Source organism: Chiloscyllium punctatum, chromosome 37, assembly GCF_047496795.1.
Source record: "Chiloscyllium punctatum isolate Juve2018m chromosome 37, sChiPun1.3, whole genome shotgun sequence".
NCBI lineage: Eukaryota > Metazoa > Chordata > Chondrichthyes > Orectolobiformes > Hemiscylliidae > Chiloscyllium > Chiloscyllium punctatum.
This window is the reverse complement of record NC_092775.1, coordinates 20,179,830-20,197,066: the sequence shown is the minus strand read 5'-3', so window position 1 is coordinate 20,197,066 and position 17,237 is coordinate 20,179,830. Positions and strand designations below refer to the sequence as shown.

The following is a 17,237-nucleotide window of genomic DNA, read 5'->3' as shown; positions in this document are numbered from 1 at the left end:
TTGGAGTTAAAAAAGACCACATTATGTGTTCTTATGGGTTTGCTATGTATAGTGAGGCTCTAAATGCAGAGATGGAGTTGTGTCCCTTGACTCCAAAGTGCAGATTACTGGCAAAAGGAACCCTATTCTGTTTCACACAGGGACCTTGATCCTGGCAGTGTGAATTTATGTGGCTTCAATGAGCATTTTGATGATTTTGTTTGTCATACAGTCACAGGGCATGGAAATAGGCCCTTGGTCCAACCAGTCTGCACCGACCATGTACCCAAACTAAATTAGTCCCACTTGCCTTTGATTGGCCCATCTCCCTCCAAACATTTCTTATTGATGAACATATCCAAATGTCTTTTGAATCCACCACTTTCTTTGGCAGTTCACTCCACACATGAACCTCTCTCCATGTATAAATGTTGCCCCTCATATCCGTTTTAATTCTTTCTCCTCTCTCCTGAAAAATATGCCCCGGGTTTTGAACTCCCCCCACCATAATATTTTAAAGAAGTGAGAATCTGCAGTATGCAATGAAGGTTAATGTAACACTTGCTAATGAAGGACTGATTAGATACTGTAAAAAGCAATGACCTTAAAACAGCAGCGCCTTTCAGTTCAGTGACTCGATTCTCTTTCTGGTCATTCTGGTACGGGCGCAGCTGCTAACGTGCAGTATGTTCTCTTTGTGCAGAGTAATTTCAGGCATGCTCAAACACACAACCCTGTGTCCAGAGAAGAAATGATGATGGTGTTGGCCAGCCTGGATGGTCTTCAGATTCGAGCCCTTCACTCCCAACTGGCCAAGCTCGTTGCACTGAGGAACGTGATACTTGAGCAAGCTTCTGACACTGGAGAAGGGAGTGTGGCCAGCAATGTCGAAATCTGTCACTGTCCAGCTAATTACATGGGGGATTCCTGTCAGGTAGGCCACATTCGTATCTTCGTTGATTTAATAAAGTGGTGATTCTTTACCAGTTTGATCATTGACTTGCATCAATCTTACATTAAAAATTACATTTATTGGTTGTCAACTTCATTGAACTCTCCAAATCTGGAACTGATTTTTGTTTAAATCCAATACTTCACCTTGAGGATTATGAGCTGTTGCTAGTCATAATAGAAGCAGATTCAAAGTGCATCAACAGGGTAGATGCAGGGTAAAACAGGGTCCAGTTTTCCTTGATGAGTTGTCCTGAGTTCCATCCAATCCCAATTACGTGAGGCTCCCCACCAGGCGATCAAATTGTAAAACCAACACTGATGTGCCATCATTGAGTAGTTCAGGGAAAGCAAAAATCAAACAAGACGTAAAGCTTCCTATACTAGACCACAAAGTTGGGGCATTGTTTCCATTTACCGTGTCTAATGGATTTTGGCTAACCTAGCTCTCTTCCATTGAACTGTGAACTAGATTCAATTTGCACATTGTAACTAAGAGCAGACCACCCTACACCTTGACCTTACTCCATTATTCAATTCGAACATAAACTGGTCTTTACCTCAATTTCACTTACCTGCTTCATCTCCATGTTGACCCTAATGCCCTTACCTACAAATGACTACTCATCAACCAATAAAAATGCTGAGGAATATTTCATCCCATTCATTCAAATGGGTTTCTCATGAGGGGTTATGTGACTGAATGTGTCAGTGTGTTTACAGGAGGGATCTGATATCAAAACTTGAATAAAATATTAATTAGGTGATTTTTCATTGTGGTTCAGCACTGTGATTATCTAGAATTACCAGCCAATGTTTTCAAAAATTCCTTTTCCCCTTTTATTTTTAAAAATAATCCAATAGGACTGTTCACCAGGCTATTATCGAGATACAAAGGGTCTTTTCCTGGGTAAGTGCGTGCCTTGTAACTGCAATGGCCACTCAGACCAGTGCCTCGATGGATCAGGAATATGTGTCGTAAGTGTTATTAATAATTATCCTGTTCATTTTGTTGAATTGCAAATTAATAACAGTGATCCATGAGCATGCCTTGTAAAATAAATAAATAAGAGAAAATACTCAAATAAGAGAAAATACAGCCTTAGAATTAGAGGGGGTAAATTCAGAACAGAAATGCGGAGACATTTCTTCAGCCAGAGAGTGGTGGGCCTGTGGAATTCATTGCCGCAGAGTGCAGTGGAGGCTGGGACACTAAATGTCTTCAAGGCAGAGATTGATAAATTCTTGATGTCACAAGGAATTAAGGGCTATGGGGAGAATGCGGGTAAGTGGAGTTGAAATGCCCATCAGCCATGATTGAATGGCAGAGTGGACTTGATGGGCCGAATGGCCTTACTTCCGCTCCTATGTCTTATGGTCTTAAGAGCTCAGAGACCATTTGTAGAAAACGGAACAGAAATGATGGGATGAATTGTGAAGAGGGGCTGGGGAGGTGGGGAAATAGAGGGTTGGGGCCACATTGGACTAGCTCCCCAATACAGTGCTGGTAGTGCCTACTGGGCAGAGTGTTTGCATCTTTAAAGCCACAAGTATGGGCGATTTGGACAGCTGTCCATCATGTGGAGATGACAATCAGAATAGAGATGTTCTTTCCAGTTTTCTGGAGTTCCACTGGCGCTGTAGAGTCCATTTAATGAAAGGTCGCAATTATGGAAATCCCATTACTGCAGACAGCTTTCCTCTTGTCTAACAGCCCTAACCATTCTGGCCTGTCATATCCCCTACGTGAGTGGAGATACCCTCACAACTCCCCACACACTGACCTCTGCTGGTGGGGCTGTCAACCTTTCAAGTTCTGGATGGCTTCTTGTCAGCCTACCACGCTTGAGGGGGCTGTCTCTAATTGGACGGCAAGTGTGAAAGTGGTCAACTATGAGGCAGATGAAAGGAAAAGGGAGCCAGAAAGATGAAGCTTTTTTTTCCAGAGATGGCCAACTAAAAGGCCACATTTGGGGAAATGGTTCCAGCTGCCTGGCTCATGATGAATTCAGGTTCAGGAACTCTGCTTGGTCCCAATGTCAGGGTCTCAAAATACTCAGGAAAGTCCAGCTGCTGTTTCCCTTATCTGAATTATGAAATGTTGGAGGTGTATCAATTCTTTAGATAATGGAATGCCGAACAAAAATAAAAGAATATGTTTGGTAGATGAAGGTGAGAAGTGATGGAATGGTGAAAGAAATGACACGAGGCAAAAAACCAGCAGTAATGGGACAAATGAAGAAACAAAAGATAGGTTTAGAGGAGGTGTAAATAACAACAGCAGAACGATGACCTACACCTGATAATAGGGGCAGTGCTTATAATCTAAAATTGTTGAACTCAACATTGACTTTAGGAAGTTTAGATTAGATTAGATTAGATTACTTACAGTGTGGAAACAAGTCCACACCGCCCCGCCGAAGCGTAACCCACCCATACCCCTACATCTACATTTACCCCTTACCTAACACTATGGGCAATTTAGCATGGCCAATTCACCTGACCTGCACATCTTTGGAGTGTGGGAGGAAACCGGAGCACCCGGAGGAAACCCACGCAGACACGGGGAGAACGTGCAAACTCCACACAGTCAGTTGCCTGAGGCGGGAATTGAACCCGGGTCTCCGGCGCTGCGAGGCAGCAGTGCTAACCACTGTGCCACCGTGCCGCCCACTGTAATGAGTTGTAATGAGAGGGAAAAATGATTACAAAAATAGATATCTCATGAAATGAATGTATGTCCCAAACCTGAATGTTTTATGTTATGAGATCAAATAAATGATGCAGCAAAATTGCATTTTAAAACTGCCAAATCTATTTATGTCAGCTTGTTGTAAAGTAATAATGTACCCATTAGGTCAACATCTGCAACAAATAAAGATTATAAACATTAGAAGGCTATAATAATGGTTTGAAATTTCCATGTAAGATAGAATTGTTTGCTTTTGATGATTGAGCCATCTGAATGCTTTTATAGTCTTAAGGTTTCTAAACTCCGTAAGTATGGTGTTATTGATGTTGCATTCATCATTAATGAAGGAGGTGAGACCCAAGTTGGGAGACAAGATGCCAAGCTTGTCGCTTATTCTTCAGTGCCCACTGAGCAGAATCACTTCCTGTTTGGAGATTACAGGTTCGGATTGTTCCATCTGAGCTGGCTTTGCCTCTGTAGATCATGCTTGTGATAATCGATCACAACTCATTAGATCTTAAAGGGTGCTCTACCATCTGCACACCATAGGTGAAGCTCCTCTGCACCTCTGTGCATTCAGAGAATCTGATTTTGTTTTGTTTTCCAAAGGACATTTTGTAAGCACTTTAACTGATAATGTTTTTAAACGCTGAATTTCTTTCCCCCTAGAACTGCCAGCATAACACTGAAGGAGAAAACTGTGAGCGCTGCAAGACTGGCTTAGTTGAAAATGCCACATTTGGAGCAGCATCACTTTGTGTTCAGTGTCCCTGCCCCCTCACTGTTTCTTCGAACAAGTATGTAGTTCCATCTTGTCAGGTCTTAGCTTGGGTGTGGCGGGAAGGGTGCTTAAAAAGAAAACTCAACATTTTTCTTTGAGTTCAATTACAAGTTTATTTAAATCATGTGTTTTCTGTTCTTTGCTTGAACATCTTTTTTAGCTTTGCAAAGGATTGTATCAATCATGGCGATCGTACACAGTGTCTCTGTAAGCCAGGCTATGCTGGTTTAAAATGTGAAAGGTCAGTATTTATGTGTGACTGAGGGCAGCCCACGGTGCATTATTAAACTGTATTAATTATCAAGAATGGAGGTGGAGGCTCTTATAGAATCTATTTGTTCCGTTGGCCAATAATTTAAAAACGATTTGCTTAAATCTGATACTTATCATTTTTATTTGGAATAGATGGATCTTCCGACTTAGTAGGAGAAAACTTTCAGGCCATCTGTCTTTTGAGAGTAACTTAGAGCAAAGTAGAGGGTAATCAATTTAGTCAATAATTATAAACTATGACAGCAGAATCGGGAGGTTAAGCAAGAATGAATTTTCAAAGTAGATCTTCAGTGTTGGTTCAGATTTTTTTTCCAGGCTTTTGAGAGGCCACAACTGGAATAATGTGTACAGTATTGGTCTTTTTACCTGACAGAGCATATGTCCAGTGCAATGAAGGTTCATTAAATTGTTACCTAGGATGAAACTAAGAAACAATCTTGCTGAACAATAAAGTTCTTAGAACAATGTTTCATCTGGCTGCAGAATTTAGATCTTGGGGAGGTGGGGGGGGCAGCGGGCAGTCATTTAGGGTTAACATGAGGATGAATTCCTTCACTTCAAGGTTAGTGAAACTATAAGAGTTCTTTCTCCCAGAGAACTGTGGTTAGTAGTGCTTAAGTCAGCCTCAGGCGTGTAAAAGATGTATTTATTGAATCCCACGACAGTGTCAACAGATGGCATACTCTGTGCTGTTCTGGACACCACACTATAGGAAGGAAATGATTGCACTGCAGAGGAGATTCTCTAGAATGTTCCCCGGGCTGGAGCATTTCAGCTTTGAAGAGAGATGTGACGATCTGTGGTTGTTTTCCTTTGAGCTGAGAGGGTGCAAGGGGACCTAATCGATGTGTACAAAATTAAGGGGTATAGAATAGGTAGAGAGCCTGGAGAGAGTAGACTTGGAGAAGATGTTTTCACTAGTAGAGAGACTAGGTCCCGAGCACACAGCCTCAGAATGAATGGATGACCCTTTAGGCTGGAGGCCTGTGACCAGCAGTGTTCTGCAGGGATTCGCATGAATCCATTGTTGTTTGTCGTTTATATAAATGATTTGGATGAGAATATAGGAAGCATGGTTAGTAAGTTTGCGGATGACACAGAGACTGGTGGTAGAGTAGACAGTGAAGAAGGTGATTTAAGGTTACAAAGGGAGCTTAATCAATTGGGACAATGGACTGAGGAGTGGTAGATAGAGTTTAATTTAGATAAATGTGAGGTATTGCATTTGTAAGACAAACAAGGGCAGGACTTGGAGTTAATGGTTGTGCCCCGAGTACTTTTGTCAAACAGAGAGACCCAGGGGTTCAGGTCCATAATTAATTGAAAGCTGTGTCACAGGTAGACAGGGTGGTTAAGAATGCATTTGACACACTTGTCTTCATTGCTCAGACTATTGAGAATAGGATTTGGGATGTCATGTGCAATTGTACAGGACATTGGTGAGGTAATTTTTGGAGTACTATGTACAATGTTGGTCGCCCTGCTATAAGAAGGATGTTATAACATTGGAGAAAGGTCAGAAAAACATTACAAGGAAGTTACTGGGACTGAGGGCTTGAGTTATAAGGACAGGCTGGATATTCTGGGACATTTTTCCCTGGAGAATAGGACACTGAAGAGTGACCTTGTAGAGATATATAAAATCACAAGAGGCATAGCTAAGGTGAACAGCCAAAGTCTTTTCCCTAGAATAGGAGAGTTCAAAAGTATGGGGCATGATTTTAAGGCGAGAGGAGAAAGATTTAAAAAGGACCTGAGGGACAACTTTTTCACACACATGATGGCATGTATATGGAATGAACTACCAGAGAAAGTGGGGGATGGAAGTACAGTTAAAAAACATTTAGACAGCTATGTGAATAAGAAAGGCTTTGAGGGAAATGGGCGAACTGTAGGCAAGTGGGACTAGTTTAGTTTGGGAACACGGTCGGTGTGGGCTAGTTGGACCAAAGGTTGATTGCCATGCTCTATGAATTTATGAATCAATAAATGAAGCAAGGAAGAGTGTTTTTAGCCAGAGGATGGTGAATCTGTGGAACTTGTTGCTGCAGAGGGTCATGGAGGCCACGCCATTGAGCGCATTTAAGACAGAAAGATTGGTTCTTGATCAATAAGGGGATTTAAGATTGCAGGGAGAAGGCAGGAGAATTAGGTTGAGAAATATATCAGCCATGTTTGAATGGGGTAGCAGACGCAATGGGCTGACTGGCCTAATTCTGCTCCTATATGTTATGTTCTTATGGAGGTAGGAAGAAACCTTTCCACTTAATAAAGGAATAAATAACCAGGAGGCACAGAGTTAAGGTAAATGGAGGATGGTTTAGAAAGCACTGAGGGAAGAATTTTTCTTTTCACCCAGTGTGATGGGTATTTGAAACTCAGTGCCTGAAAGAATAGTAGAGGCAGGAACCATCACAACATTTTGAGTAGTATTTAGACGATCACTTGATGTGCTATAACATGCAAGGCTACAGGCCAAGTGCTGGACAATGGGACCAGGATGGATAGGTGCTTGATGATCAGCACAGGCTTGGTAGACCGAATGGCCTGTTTCCATGCTGTAAACACCTATCATTCTAGTATCCAAATGCTCAAATATTTTAATCTTTTATCAGTAAAACTTGGGCAGGATGTTTGTGTTGTTTTATTTCTTGCTGACTAGCTCTAATAATGGTTTTCTCCTTTCCTGTGTAGGTGTGCCCCAGGTTACTATGGAAACCCAATGGTATTGGGCAGTGAATGTCGACCATGCAACTGTAACAGCAATACAGATTCTAATATGCTCTTCAGTAATTGTGATTCACTGACTGGCATTTGTCTAGGCTGCATGCATAACACTGCTGGGCCTCATTGTGAACTCTGCGCACCAGGTTTCTATGGAGATGCAGTGATAGCCAAGGACTGTGCCCGTATGTTATATTTACCAATCTACTTATGTGTGAAATTTGATCAGACAATGACATTTTAAAAAAAAACATTCAGCAGGAAAAGAAAATACTCAAATAAAAGTAAAATGCTGTGGACACTGGAAATCTGAAATAAAAACAGAAAGTGCTGGAGAAAATTGGCAGGTCTGGCAATGTCTGTGCAGAGAGAAATACTGGAGACTGTTATGACTTCTTCAGAACCCCAGAAGCATAGTCATACCAGATAGACATTGTTAACTCTGTGGCTTTCTCCACAGGTGCTTGCCAGACTTGCTGAGTTTCTCCAGCAGTTTGTGCTTTCCTTAGAGGAAAGGAAAATTTGACGATCATTAAATTGCAAGTAGTGTCCAGTTATGAGAGAGCACTCATTTTCTGCAGAGTAAAATGCCCAATCTCCAGGCAACCTCCACCTGCATGGAAGAGATTGAGGTTGGGAGCTGCATTTCAGTGTGAGCTACTGCCTGGGGAATTGAATTGGCTTAAGGGTTCTAGGTGGAAAAGCTGCTCTAACCCCAATTCCATGGAACATCCACCTTGAGCAAGTGCAGCCAAAAGACTGCAGACCTGAGCATCATAAATGCATTGTATAAATGGACATATTGACTCGTGCTGCCAAGTGTTGCTGAGAGCTTTGAAAAGTCATGGCCAGATGCGATATAATTCTGTGTGTGTGTTTGTCTGTCTTTGTACGTCCGTCTGTGTTACACATGCTGAAATGAAGCCCGTGCCAGAACTGCTTGGATTTTTATATCTGTAAAAGTTAGAGCAAGTTGCCAGTGGAGCCAGTAATACCTTAATCAGGGCTTTAATCCTGAATCCCTCAAGGCTGCCTACCCAATCCAAGGATGCACAAACCAGCACGTGCTACGTGTCGCTCACTTCTTGAACTGCTAGCCATGGATCTGCTTCTTGGCATCGGTCAGCCCTACTAGGCCTAACTTTTCCAGCTTGCCTAGTTCCAGCTTTTCAGTCCTGTTCCAATTGGGAAAACAATCCAATGTCTAAGTACAGTCATTTTGAAAACATAATCACATTTCACATCATAATACATTGATGTTAATGCAAGTCAAGCCTGTAAAAAGTAATTTTGGAAGGTTCCTATTGATTGAAAGGTCTTTATTTCTATGTTGAACTTTTATGTATTTTTGATCTAATGTATTTTATCCTTTGTCCGTTCAATCTGGATCCAAAAAAGTATATTTAATGGCCTTCAAATCTACACCAGTTCTCCAAAAATATCAGTAGAGTTCACGTGGTGAATGTGCTAATGCATCATGGGGTCTTGCCATGTGGCTGTAGAATGACAATCTGTATCCGTTTTGAGGACAATGGAAAAATTGGATAGACTTGTGTTTCTTACTCCATTTCCCTTCACAACTGTATTCTTTCAATGTATCATCTATTGAAGGACTGGACCATTTTCAGATAATTGATGATTTTTCCATCCGAAACTGTTGGCCTTTAGTATGCAGCCAATCAGTGGGACATGGGAGCAGAAGTTAACCGTTCAGGCCATCAGGCTTGTGTTTTCATTCAGTTAGGTCCTGGCTAATCTGTACTCCATCCAGCTGTTTTTACTCTATATCTCTTGACATCCTCTCCCGATAAAAACCTATCAATGTGGGTTTTGGAAAATTTTAGATTGATCCAGTGCACACACGTTTTTGGAGAGTGAATGCCAGATTTCCATTCTTTTTTCCCTTAAGTGAAACTTCTTGTCCCAACCTCTTATGAAGCTTGGCACATTTCCTACTTTAAAGGTTTGATATAAATATGTTGTTGTCTTTAACTTATACAGCCAATAGAATGTTCTGCTACTTTTTAACCTTGCATTGACCAGAAGAAAGAGAGAAAAAGAATTTCAATTTATATCATGGCTTTCATATACTCAGTATCCTAAAGCACTTTACAGTCAATGAATGGGCTTTGAATGTTTTGTAGGCAGCAATGGGAACCAATCTGTCTGCAGCAAATCATTACTTAAGCTATTTATGTTGGTGTTAATTGACGGATGCATGTTGTCCAGGACATTAGTGCTCTCAAAACTTCTGTATCTTCCTGAGAGGGAAGACAGGACTAAATGTGTCAGCTTGGCTTATGTACCCAACTCCTGGAGTGACTTGAACCCAAAACTTTCTGACTCCAAGATAAGCATGCTACCACAAAATCATTGAGCACAAAGCATGTTTTAATCTGTTATCGATCAGGAGTCAGTTTTGCATGGGGTAGTTTCAATTGATACTTTTTATTCCGAAAGAATATCTTAAATCTTGGCGTTCGTAACTTGTAATAACTGAAGATTAATCCATGTAATGTGAATAAGGTTAGTAACTCTTCCATTTATTGTATTTTATGATTTTATAGCATGCAATTGTTCACCATGTGGCACAGAATCATGTGATGATAGGACTGGTGAGTGTCAATGCAAACCTGGTGTGACAGGACCACACTGTGACCAATGTGAGGTATGTGCAGTATTCATTAGCTCTGACAGGATGTCATATTTATCACTGTTCTGATCAGTATTTGACTGACCCTATTGAATTGGATCATGACAGCAGTGATTTCTTCAATACTGAAACATTAAAAACAGTGTTGTTCTTTCACGATGTTTTAGAATTTAAGTGCAGTGTGCTTGGAGGCAGGGTGGAGTTTAGTGTTCTTTCTTAAATATTGCAAAAAGGTCCTTCTAAGCTGTATGACTGCTTGGCAATTTATAAAGTACAGCAAACAAGTCAAACAGATCATTGTTTTCTTTAAGATATATGCATGCACAGCCACACAGCAGTTTTATCAAGGTTGTACAGTGTAATGTATAGGCCCTACACAGCAAATTAAAAAATAAAAGCAGCATGGGTAGGTAGTGAAAGGAAGGAAAATTTAAGTTGGTAAAAGACTACCTGTATTGTCCCTGTGACACAAATTAATCTCCAGAGAACAGGGAGTCCATGAACTGTTTTACATCTCCGTTCCAGTGTTCTTCATCCTGGAAGTCACATGATAAAATAGCAATGACTAATCACCGCAGTCTTTCTTAAATTAGTCTGCAACATATCCAGCACTGACACAAGAAATGCCTCACTGTTGGCTCACTATGGGAGCCACATCAGTGAGCTTGGAGAATTATATCGCTCCTGGCTGAGCAACATCTCGATAATGGAATTTGAATTCTTGGTTTCAAATCTTTCCATGGCATCTTCCCCACCCTTTCCTGATCTCTCTAATCTCCCTCATCCACACAGCCCTTTGATGTATTTGAGCTGATTGATTATCTCCGATTTTAAACACCCAACCATTGGTTGCCAGGCTTTCAGCTGCTTTGGCGATGGAGTGGACAATTCCTTCCCTGTGTTCTCCACCTCCTCAACCTCACTTTCTTCCTTTTAAGACACTCTTTAAAACCTACCTTTTTGACCAAGCATTTGGTAGTCTGTCCTAATATATCCTTAAGTGTTTTTGCATCGTATTTTGTTTAAGAATTCTTCTTGGTGGACATTTAGTTGCATTAAGGGACCGTTGTTGGTCCCCCTAGAAATGCGGTCAAAGCCAAAACATCAGAGTGGTCATTCCATCCTAAAAATGGTTCCTTGTTGAAAGGTCTCCCATTTGTGTTTTCTGTGTGTGACATGGAGATGTCATGTGGGTTTAGTTATATCTGAACACTTCTGTTGATAGACATGGGGAAGTTCCTGTTTTCTTTCATTTTTCTCTCTGTGTAGGCTGGATATTATGGATATGACAGTTGCACTGGTTGCCAGAGGTGTTCCTGTGGTATTGCTTCTCGGGACGAAACCTGTGACATTCAGACTGGCCAGTGCCCGTGCATGCCTGGTGCCAGTGGACTCCAGTGTCAGCATTGTGCCCCAGGCTATTGGAGCCACTCTTCAAATGGATGCAAAAGTAAGTGCCACAGTAAATTGTGGATTGGGGAAATACAACTCTTCACCTATTCACATGAGAAATTGGACCCTCTGCAGTGCTGCAAAAAAAGTAAAGCATCAAACCCTGGCTAATTGCTGGTCTGCACTCGTTCCCAGCCAGAACAGGTGTATTAAAACACCTTCCTCTAATTTTTGCTTTCCCTTACAACTTAGTCTTGCAAACCCAAGGATCGTCACGAATATCCACTCCAGCTTGCCTCATTCTCAGCAGTTTCCTCCATCATACAATTTCCTTATTTTATGCAAAAGGATTGAGGCAGGTTTTCTCCATTGATTCCAATTCTAAGTTCTGTATTAAGTATGCATGCAAGTCAGGAGTGAAATGCTGGCTGGCTGCTTGTAACAACTTGCACACGTAGAGTGGAGTAATTACCCAAGTGAGGGTACGAATGGTTAATTGAACAAAATATATTCATATCTGTAGGAACTTGTGGCACTTCAATTTGAGCAAGAGGGTCAGTCATGTCTTAGAAGGTGAGAATCTCTTTGTCTTTAAATGCCCTCAGCCAGCTCCAGAATAACATAAATCTGGAAGTAATTTCCCTTGGTGTTTGCTGAGCATGGGTTACACGGCCTTTGTGATTGTCTGCTACTACCGACACCATGGAGAAAGTGAGGATTGCAGATGCTGGAGAATCCGAGTCAAAAATTGTGGTACTGGTAAAGCACAGCAGGTCAGGCAGCATCTGAGGGGCTGCCTGACCTGCTGTGCTTTTCCAACACAACACTTTTTGACTACAACTGACACCGTGTTGCCTCTTCTATCTCTGCCTCATCAAATAGTTTAAAGGACAATAGTTTAATACTTCTGATTTGTACACACAAAAAAAAATTGCTTAGAAAATTGCTGTATTGTTTGAAATATTTGCGCTTGGTGACGTTTTGAGGCAGGATACAGACCAGGCATTTATTTGGCAAGAAATCACTTAGGATTATCTGTCGTTGCATATTAAGGTAGTGATTTGGGATGCAAGGTCTGTAGTATTTTTCACTTCAGCTAGTGCCATGATTTAATTTCTTCAAAGCTGGGTTTTGTAGACAGAAGTGATTGGAACCTTTTTGAAAATTACTTCCAGCTGCGTCATTCTCCTGCTTTGCTGAATGGGCTGAAAATGTAGAAGAAAATGAAGTGTTACTTTCTCAGTGTAAGGGAGTGCTATAACCCATCGAGCCTGTCTTGCTGTATCCAGGTTTATTAGCGAATGATTAAACTGTAATCCATTAGCACAAACCTTGTGCCATAGCAAAAGGGTATGTCTAGGGAATAATAAAGGCCATAACAAGATTCACAGGAGCTGAGAGCTGGGAGAGGGGCCTATATTACACACTCATGTGCACGCACACACAGCAACGCACACCCCAACACACACACACAAACACACAAACACACAAACACACACACACACACACACACACACACACACACATACACAAACACACAGACACACGTGGGCACACACCAACACACCCCAACACATTCACCCCAACACATACAAACACAAACACACACAGATGCATATGGGCATGCACACTACAACAACGCACCCCAACACAGATACACATGGGCACGCACACACACACCAACACACCCCAACACATACACACAAACAAACACACTCTCACTCACAGATACATGTGGGAACACACGCACACACGCACACACACACACACACACAAAACATGCGTGCGGGCAAACACACACTCCAACACCCCCAAAACCCCTTCCAGCAGCTGGGTTGGTGTAAGTATTTCTTATTCAATGTTACAGCATGCACTGATGGTAGAAATGACATTGCCCCCTTAGTCTTGGATGGTATTGGATCTGTTCTGCTATATTGTCCACAGGGGAGTTGGAAATGAAATTCTAGCCCCTTTGTTTTAGGGGTCTGTGAAAAGTAATGAAACACTAAAGTGTCACAGAGTTGTCAGTAATTATATCATGCCAAAGCTCAAAGATGTATAGTCTATACCCTAATTATTTTTTTTATATTGTAATATTTGCATTTGGTTTAAATATAGATTGAAGCTGTTGGGTTATTTTACTAGCTTGCAGACTTGTACTATCTAGAATCACTAAATAACTTGCTCATTTCCCTGAATGTTTGTTTGTTTGATTTGTTAATTAATGCTGTGCTTTAATTGTCTGCTGAAAGTGATAAACATAAGATTTCATTCTCTTTCAAGAGTTACCTTAGACGGTTTTGAGATAGAGAGAGCAATGAAAAATAATGTTCATAATCATCATTCCATCATTCATCATCAACTTTGGTGTTACTTGAGGAGCAGACTAATTGATCTCAATATTTTAACAATTTGTAGTGAAGATTATAAGTGGAAAAAAGAAGAAATCTATAATGTTGCTACTTCACCTGGTGGAGAAGATAATATTTTAAATTTTATTTACCTCTGCTCTTTTAAGATATTGTGTGTATTTAGTCTTTGTGCCCATGATAAATAGAGAAACATTGGGAACCAGGCTGGTGACAAGAATTGAACTTGTCACAATCATTATCTCAATATGTTTTTCTTTAGAGTGCAATTGTAATGGGGGATCATGTAACCCTCGGACTGGTGACTGCACGTGTAACAATGGTTTGGGAGGCAGACAGTGTGATACCTGTTTACAGACACATCAGATCCCTGTTGTTGACAATTTGGATTCTATGAAGTGTGAGCGTGAGTAACCGTGCATCTGCCTTTCTCTTCAAAACTGACCTCGTTTCTGTTACATTGGCAGCTTTCTGTGAGTGTAAAATGTTGTTGTTCATCTTTGCAGCTTGTGATAGTTGTGTGGTGGCCCTTTTGGAAGATCTCAACAAGACAGCTGCATTGCTGCCTGACATCGAGGGCCAGCTTTCAAACTTGACCGCAAGCTCCATCGCATGGGCACGCATGAACGCTCTGAACGATAGCATCGCACCGCTTGAGGTTAGTAGCACTAAGCCATGAGTGGTTGCATTTCCATCTTGAGGTGTAAATTGCAGAATTTTACATCCAAAATAAAGAAAGCTTTCACACTGTTGTCAGCTTTCTGGTAGGTTGGGCACTTGCACATTTGAAAGCCCCCAATTTATTAAGATCAGCTACACTTCCTTTCACTCTCTTGTCAGCTGGCTACAAGGAAGTGAGTACTTATACAATGGTGTACCATTCGTTGCCTTATCTGCAATTAACATTACACTCCATCACTCACCAGTCATCCACTGTTAGGCATTACAGTCTTGAGAGATTTGTACATTGTTGTTTAATCTACATGAGAAATGTTGTTATGGTGACTGTTATGTTGATGCAGTTTCATTAATCTGAAGGCTATTAACCCCTGGTATTACTGTGTTGCTGTTTCTTTAGGATGAACTGAGCAAGCAGCATGAATCACAGGATCAAACCAAAGATCATTTGGATGAGCTGGAGACTGACAGCATGAATTTAATACAAGACCTGGTTGCCTATGAAGAAAAGGCAAGTGGCCTGGTTGGAATATACTATTGCTGCTGATCTTGTTGGAAAGTGCTATCATTGCCTGCTGTTCTGTTGCACACACCTTTTCAGTAACCCATATCACCTTTCCCCATCCTCTTCCCTTTCTTCCTACACAGGTCACCATGATAAATAAGGAGGTTGTGGCACTGGGAGAGAGTGTTGATGGAACCCACCAACGTGCTAGTGGCTTGCTTAATAATATCACAGATCTCAAAGGGAACATTTTAGGTAAACCCCTTTGTTTTATTGTGAACATTGCCATGTTTCTGATGGTATAATTATTTGCTGAAACTTCCTGCACCTGAGGAGAATATGAACAGCGCAAAAACAATGAATACTAACAATCCTGAAAGACATTGAGGTTGTTTCACCCCTCAAAGCACGGTTCATCCCAGATTGTCACTCAAATGAGTCAACAGTGGAAACTGAAAATTTTCAACTCTAGAAATGTCACCGATGTGTTGATGTAGTGCCTGAGCTATCCAGGAAATTGGGGTTGATAGTAATGTGTGTTAGTATTCCAGCCATTTCCAAAGCTTAAAACACTTGCCTAGCAGAAAGTCTGACCTTCCCTTCACATTTCTCTGTAAGGTGCCCCAATTCGTTCCTAGTCTTTATCATTAAACCAATTTAAATAACATCAGCATGAGACCTTTATGTTAATTTAAGCGCACCAGTGACACAACTCCAATCCCCTTCATGTTTTGAGACCTCAAGTGAAGTAGTGATTTGTGAGGGGCCCAAATGAGGTCAAAAAAGAAATATTACGCATTGGACCTCTAGCAAGAGATATTCCTCATATGGAAGTTATATAGAATACTAGTTAACTCCAATTCCTATTCTCCTCCCGTCCCACTTCTTACCTACCAACCTTCCAAATGTGGCCAAATTTAGAAGTAACCATTACAAAGTTACACTCCTGGTGCCCTACCATTCTACTGCTTTCATTCTTGTTAGTAAAATCCTGGGCTTTAGAGACACCAGTAGATTCAGTTATGCCATACTTGCGATGGGGAACCGTGCTTGTCGCAAGAGTAGGTCAGACTGCAGACAGCAAAAAGTATTGTCGTGTTGTCAGATGTTACAGGATCAAGCCTCAAGTCAGAGGTGAGCTGCCTTTCAGATGCAGCACCATGTCTGCTTGCTCAGACAAATTTAAGGGAGGGCAAAAAGGTACAAGACCTTGGTTCGGCCGCATTTAGAATACTGTGTACAGTTCTGGTCGCCTCATTACCAAAAAGATGTGGACGCTTTGGAGAGGGTGCACAGAAGGTTTACGAGGATGTTGCCTGGTATGGAAGATGTTAGCTATGAAGAGAGGTTGAGTAGGTTAGGTTTATTTTCACTAGAAAAAAGGAGATCGGGGGGGACCTGATTGAGGTTTACAAAATCATGAAGGGTATGGACAGGCTGGATAGAGACCAGCTTTTTCCCAGGGTGAAGGATTCAGCAACGAGAGGTCATGCTTTCAAGTTGAGAGGTGGAAAGTTTAAAGGGGATACACGCAGCAAGTAAATTCACACAGAGGGTGGTGGGCGTTTGGAACGCGTTGCCAGCAGAGGTGGTAGAGGCAGGCACAGTAGATTCATTTAAGATGCGTCGGGACAGATGCCTGAGTAGGTGGGGAGCAGAGGGGTACAAATGCTTAGGAATTGACTGACCGGTTTAGACAGTACATTTGGATCAGCTCAGGCTTGGAGGGCCAAAGGGCCTGTTCTTGGACTGTAAATTTTCTTTGTTCTTTGTAACTGAAGTCCCTTCTGAAATGGTTTTATTCAGATCTAATTGACCAGATGAATAAGACGCAGTTGGACACCAGCATGCCGTCTGCCGACGAGTTTGTACAGAAACTTGCAGAGGTGGAGAAGTTATTGAAAGAAATGAGAGGCCGAAATTTTAGCAGTCAGCAAGATATGGCTGAGAAAGAGGAAGATGAGGCAAATAAACGTGAGTACGTCCGAGGTAGAGGGCTCGAAATTCTAATTAACAAAGTTTTACTTTTAATGTATTTACCCTTGTATGAAATATCACACAGGAATGTAACATGAACGTATTGATAAAGTCCCTGAGCAAACAGTTAATCAAAATTTATGCGTTGCCATACATAACAGACACCTGGCAGACAGCTCAGATCTGTTTGTAGTTAATGAGGGTGGGGGGTTGATGATCTATTACCTTGTGAAGCATACAGCCTGATAATCAGTTCCCTAAAA

At 41.4% G+C, this 17,237-nt stretch overlaps 1 protein-coding gene across 1 annotated transcript in view; it reads left to right on the top strand.

The window, feature by feature from the left end:
- Window positions 1-17,237, top strand: part of lama5 (laminin, alpha 5) — a 296,784-nt gene that overhangs the window by 227,178 nt on the left and 52,369 nt on the right. Inside the window, exons 42-53 of the mRNA XM_072556417.1 lie at window positions 683-913; window positions 1,795-1,908; window positions 4,292-4,419; window positions 4,564-4,644; window positions 7,371-7,585; window positions 9,968-10,068; window positions 11,323-11,503; window positions 14,077-14,220; window positions 14,321-14,472; window positions 14,893-15,003; window positions 15,141-15,252; window positions 16,804-16,971. Of these exons, the coding sequence (XP_072412518.1) occupies window positions 683-913; window positions 1,795-1,908; window positions 4,292-4,419; window positions 4,564-4,644; window positions 7,371-7,585; window positions 9,968-10,068; window positions 11,323-11,503; window positions 14,077-14,220; window positions 14,321-14,472; window positions 14,893-15,003; window positions 15,141-15,252; window positions 16,804-16,971 (1,738 nt within the window). The remainder of the gene's footprint in view (window positions 1-682; window positions 914-1,794; window positions 1,909-4,291; window positions 4,420-4,563; window positions 4,645-7,370; window positions 7,586-9,967; window positions 10,069-11,322; window positions 11,504-14,076; window positions 14,221-14,320; window positions 14,473-14,892; window positions 15,004-15,140; window positions 15,253-16,803; window positions 16,972-17,237) is intronic.